The 6,196-nt window shown below is 45.2% G+C and overlaps 1 protein-coding gene across 1 annotated transcript; it reads right to left on the reverse strand.

Annotated features, from left to right (window-relative positions):
- Positions 1–2,279: 2,279 nt before the first annotated feature.
- On the reverse strand, positions 2,280–5,559 carry LOC124696064. Its single transcript, XM_047228846.1, has 7 exons — positions 5,269–5,559; positions 4,457–4,648; positions 4,093–4,365; positions 3,706–3,808; positions 3,248–3,366; positions 2,798–2,966; positions 2,280–2,737 (listed from the first exon to the last, which is right to left on the reverse strand). The coding sequence occupies exons 1-7, from the start codon at positions 5,557–5,559 to the stop codon at positions 2,280–2,282; spliced, it is 1,605 nt and encodes a 534-aa protein (XP_047084802.1).
- Positions 5,560–6,196: the final 637 nt, after the last annotated feature.

The following is a 6,196-nucleotide window of genomic DNA, read 5'->3' on the forward strand; positions in this document are numbered from 1 at the left end:
TTTAGCACCGGTTCGTAACACGAACCGGTACAAAAGATTTTTCTGCTCCCCACGCGCCTCCACACCCCCCCTGTGGATCGCCTTTTTTAACACTGTAAAATAGAAAAGAAAATGATAGAAAATTCAAAAAATAAAATCTTTTGAGATTCCTGTATGTTACACAACCTACTATTAGGGAAAATTAACAAATTTGAATTTCAATTTTTTTTTCAAAAAAAGTTTGAAGAATGGTAAAACCGCATTAACTTTTGCATACGACGTCGAAAAAAAACGTATAATATATCAAAATCATCGTGGGAAAAAGTTACATCCGATTTCACCCGGGTTTACCCGGTTAGCCAATTTTTAGATTCTCAAAATTCCAAATAAAAATTTGAAAGTAGGAAGATTTTAGTTTTTTCTAGAAATTTAGGATTTTATATATTTTTTATTTTTCAAAATTAAAATTAATAATTGCATCCTGCATAAAGATGACAGTCTGAAAATTATAAGTTTTTCAAAATTTCAGGTTTTAGGTTTGGCAAAAAAAATTAAAAAATTGAAAATAATTAAAAATAATACAAATTATAAAGTTAATGTTTATTTATTTAGTCTAGATTATTATTATATCATTACTTTTGTTTATTAAAAGAATTATTTGAAATTCGAACAATAAAGAAATATGACATCTACCGATATGTTAATAGGATTGATATGATACTGTTATCACATACATGCGCGCGAAGCACTTGGATACGGGATGGAAATGAACTTGGAAGTTAAGCGTGCTAGTGCTAGAGTAGTGGGAGGATGGGTGACCGAGCGGGAAGTCTAAGCACGAGTAAGTAATTAGACTAGAGATAAGGGTAGTTAGATACTAAACTTGTGAAATAACTAAAATAATAAAAATTCTGAAAAAAAGGAAAAAAGAGGGAGTGAAAAATAATTCGAAAAAAAATTACGGTAGCGGGGTTCTACCGCGACAACGTTTTGGGACATTTTCCTGCCGCGGCAGACCCTTCGAACGCCCGACAGCCGCCATGTGGTGCACCTTTAGCACCGGTTCAGTTGCACCAGTTCACAACTGAACCGGTGCAAAAGGCCCCCCCAGGGGGGGCCTTTTGCACCGGATGCTTTGCACCGGTTGGGCATCCGGTGCATATGGCCCTTACCAACCGGTGCAAAAGCACCATTTTCCACTAGTGAACGTCAATAGGTTACCTGAGTAATAAACATTTCTATACTTTACTAATGACAATGATAAGTTAGTTAACAAAGTTTGAAAACTAAAGAAGGCTTGGGTAATCAAATTCAATAGATTTTAATTTTGAAGACAACCAAATACACGAAATATCTGTGCACGACGAACACTACCATCAAGACCGCTGTATGAGTGAGTATATCCTTAATCATGCGCTTGTACGTGTTTAGTAGGAGGATGGTGCCGGCGCCTGAGCCGGCGACGGCGTAGCACCCCTGGTGGTACCAACACGCTTGACAAGCGCAGAGACTACACCCATTATCTTCTCCAGGTCGCCGTCTTTGGAGAGCAGGTCCTTCTTCTTGGACGCGCCATCCCGCCGGCACTCGTCGCAGTTCCACACCACCAAGTCGCTCTCCGTCCTGGCGATGAAGCTCCGCACCTGGGCGAGGTTGACGGTTTTGCGGCCGAGCCGCGCGGCCGCGTCCTCCATGTCCGCCGCGCACTTGTCCATGCACCACCACGCGCCGTCCTTGATGCCCTTCTCTTCGTCGCGCGCGAGGGCGGCCGCCGCGGCGGTGGTCTTGGCGGCGGCGCGAACCGCGATCTCTGCCAGCGCGGGCGCGTCGGCGGACTTGCTATTCGGGCCTGCCGAGAGGACGGTCGCGCAGTAGTCCGGGTACGGCGTGTCGGCGCACGCCGTCTTGACGTCGGCGGAGACGAGGGAGGCCGCGCGAAAGAGGAGGGCGAGGGAGATGGAGAGAGATAGGAGGGCGCGGGTGCTGCGGCAACGCGTCGCCATGGTCGGTCCTCAAGGTGAATGCGAGGTTTGCGTGGAGCTATAGCCCCATATATGGCGCCATGCCCGCTACGTGTGGTCGGGCCGCTGCCTCCGTCGGCGAACGACCGCGCTGCACGCATGCGCTGGCCAGCCGCACGCGCGCACCACCTGTTCGACCTATTTGTCCGAGACAGAAATCCAGTGCTAAATTTATTTCACAGTCATTTACAGCATCACACATCTGTTCCCATTTTTCGTGCGTGGCCTGTACAGCAACAACTCTGACTATCATTCTACCAATCTCCTTGTATTTTCAGGTTAGTCCAATGGGACGTCCTCGTTGGTGTCGCTGAGAGGCGCATCATCATCCTCCGCAAGCCTGTCGATGAGCATCTCCATCGTCTCGACGTACCTCGGCATGTAATGGTCTCTTACCATAGATCCCGCGAGCCGGATCTTGCCATACATGCTGCGAGGGGTCTCGTAGAGGGCAACACCTACATTCTGGCCACCTTGCTCTTCTGATGCTGGCAATGCAACCATGTGCATGATTCGTCCTGGAGGGTATAACTGGCGATGGGAAGGCGCCTGAGAGGCGTTTGGCGCCGATTGCAGGGCTTCCATGAGCTGCTCCGCCTCTTCTCCGGCTGTTCCTTCCTCCGCCTCCGTGTCGGGTGCTTCAAGAGTTTGCTTCCCTGCAGCAACATATGGCCAGCAGGACACTGCAGAGTGTTTCTTCACTATGTACCGCATGTCTTCTGACTCAGACTGGAATGGTAGGACAAATTAACAAGGTACTATTTTTTTGAGAAATCTGGGTTTGCAAAGAAAAAGATTTTCGTGTACCTCGGCAATGTAAGACTCGAAATCTGCAACCTTAGAACTTGGATTGTGTACAAATGGAACGTAGGATCGCATGAAATTCACCGAGTGATTTACAAAACTCAGGATTCTTTTCTGCTGAATATGTTCCCGGAGATGAGGTGCCCACGATGATGCCATAACCTGCACATATTTCATATAAAATGAACACATATGAGCCTTTTGGGTGGGGGGTACAACGGCCAGGATTTGATTGAAAGCCTCAAAAATAGGAGGCATCCGTGCAAATAAATTGAGTTTACAGTAGAAACAACTTATTCACTTCTCATGACCAGCTAATTGTTTTTCAACATGAGGCATTGAGAGAACTAGTTCATCGCTCCTTAGCTATGGAAGGAAAACAAGATTTATAGATTTCATTCATGTTGGCATCACTGCATCAAACTAGGTGGACATGGGGATACCTCTGCGCGAAGACTGGAAGCTGAGACCTTGCCAAAAGATGGCACCAGGTCGTTTTTGTTGACAACAGTGGTAACAAAGTCTTTGCTCGACTCAGCCAAGTCCCAGGTCATACAAGCAGCTGGACAGTAGCAGCTTGATATGTTAGTGTGTTATACATCTGTAACGAAATATTTCTAATCAATTGGAACGAGATATAAGGGACTATGAAATTGTCCAAGATATTTGTTGCTCTGTTTCAGACAGTTGTTGGGCATGCTTGCGCTTTTAGTTCTTGTTTCATATTTGTGCAGTACATGATTCCACACAGACGTTTCTTAAAATGTATGACTGTCTTCTTAACCGTTCTACAAGTGGCGTAGCGTTATTAGTAAATCTAGATGCAGTTTTTTCTTTTCTTGATACTCATATGTTTAAAGGTTAGGTTTCAGTCCGTTGTGGAATGCAATATAGTAGGTACCTGGTCCAAAAGCAATACATGAAGATGATGATAACTTCTTGTTCTCACGTAGTATGCATGTTAAAATTGCTGCAATAGCAGCACCCATTGAATGCCCAATGATCTAAAATGGAACAAAGATGATATTATTTTGGTCAGCAAATATCTTGATGGAGCAATGATATTCTCTTGTGAGACTTCATCCAGAGGACTCCTCGTGTCATCTGCATTACTTTTTAGTGTCACGTCTGTGGTTACTTTACAGTTAAAGTTGCCCCATATTATTATCAAGAGACAAAATAGCAAAAATTATCACTCATCTGCCACATGTCTATTTTTTTTTGGCGAAATCATTCAAACCGAAAGCACATGTGCATAGGTTCAGAAGATATTTGATTACCTACCTACCTTAATTCTGTAATCTGGAAATAGCTCGACTGCTCTGCTGATGCAGGGAATTGCCTGATCCGCAATCCAGCGAGCTGCTGCAACCATTCCACAGTGTGCATGCCCAACCACTACACTCGTTCCACGGCCTTCTTGTGACACTGCATGATGAAAGGGAACCTCTGCTGCAGTTGCCGCTGTCAGGCGATCCTTAACACTAATAGCCCCTCTGATGAAAAGGAGAAAGCATCGGGTACTTTCATCACGGACAACCGTGAATTTGGGTTTCATAAGCTGCACAGAGGCACCAGGATTCACTTTAAGATGTTTCCGGTTCACAATCTGTACTAAGATGGTCACCATTTTTGGTCAGGGTGATACATACCTTTGCCTTGCAATTCCTTGTGAGAATATCACTCTGGTCATACCCACCAAACTCTAGGAAGACTTCAAAAGGCTTCTTTGAGAAGAACATGCAGAGTCTCAGGCATCTGAGAAGTGCAATGAGCTCCTGCCTTACTCCAGGACCTTCCAAGGGCACACAGTTGCTACCTGTGTACTCATGCTGCAGATTCCCCTGAAGAAAAATGAATAGTTAATCAGAGAAGAAGCAAAACAGAGTATTTTCTTCAACGAAATAATGGCAACCATATTTGTTGGGTTAGTGCCATGAGTTCTTCATAACTGACAAACTTAATGGATTTCTCTCAAAACAAAAAACTAATCGGAACCCCATTTAAGATAGGTAGGCGTGTTCATTTGGCAAATACTTCGAAATGGACGTCATTTCCTTTTTCAGAGGTTCTTTCAGGAGCAGAGTAAGGCTTGAGCCCTTGTTAGTCGGTAGTCAGTAAGCAACTCATATGAATCCAACATGCATTGGTATCAAAATTAGAACCCAAGCAAATTATCGACAAAATCTTTCAAATCCAAATGAAGCACATCTTTCAGAAGGGAAAGTTACTGTTTCAAAAAAAAATTAGGAGAACGACCTGCCAAGAGTCAAATCAACCATGACCCAGGGCCTCAGGCATTGCTGAAATCACAAGCATGATCACATAATCAACCAACCATAATACTAATATAAAGCATGATCTAAGACCAAATCAAGCGGAATTTACAAGCCTAGATCACATATGTTTCCTCTAGCAGAGATGCCATTTGCGACTATTCCAGCAGATCGAAACATTTGATCACCTGAAGGCGCATGTAGTGGCTGATCCCGAAGGCGATGTCTCCGAGCGGCCACTTCCCCAGCGTTTCCCCGTACGCGAACCCCACCGTCCTGGCCGCCACGGCAGCCGCCTCCCGCCAGCTTGCCGGCGCCGTCTCTGGCCACCTTTCCTCTCTTTCCCCCTCGACGTCCTTCCGCCCCGACCGCCGCCTCGGCACCTTCTCCGCGTCGTCGGAGGACAGTCGCCCTGATAGCACGACATAGACCAGCGCCGCCGTCCCCGCCGCGGAAGATGCCACCCGCTTGGCCCTCATTCTTCGCGCGGGATGGCGGGAGCAAAGCTGCGGAGGCGCCTAGAAATGGGAGCAGGGGTTTTTGGGAGAGATGGACGCAATTGCCCCTGCCATTTTCCGGTTTATATTTGCAATTTTTTGAGATGTTTATATTTGCATTTGCTTAGCCTAGAGTCGGCTAAAAGATTCAAAACTTATTTTACGAGCGGATATGAGAAAAAACAAAGTGGCGATTAATAAATAATAATCATATAAGGTCAGAAATAAACATTTATTAAACATCTTTTACCGTGAGGAAGGTTTATTTTTAGAGATAATGAGGAAGGGTATTTTGGGAACCAAATCCCATCGCAGGGGTATATGCGGGATGCTTAGGCTGATGCTCCCAAGGATAGATTGGATATTCCACTAGCTCAGCCAAAAGATACCTGCTGCGTTTCAGTATATGGTACGTGCCCGACTTCATTAAGATTGTCCGATACATCGCTAGAAAGAGTAACGGGTCGTAAGTGAGAGATCTAGCAATTGAACAGTGTTGGTCAAATTTGAATGCTAAGAACTCCCTTAGCACGGACTCTGTCATTGCAGTACTGAGGTGCTTGGAAAAAATATCTATAGACTCGGATCAGTCCATGTTCTATCTGATTTAGGTTGACCC

This window comes from Lolium rigidum, chromosome 3 (genome assembly GCF_022539505.1).
Source record: "Lolium rigidum isolate FL_2022 chromosome 3, APGP_CSIRO_Lrig_0.1, whole genome shotgun sequence".
In the NCBI taxonomy this organism is placed as follows: Eukaryota; Viridiplantae; Streptophyta; class Magnoliopsida; order Poales; family Poaceae; genus Lolium; species Lolium rigidum.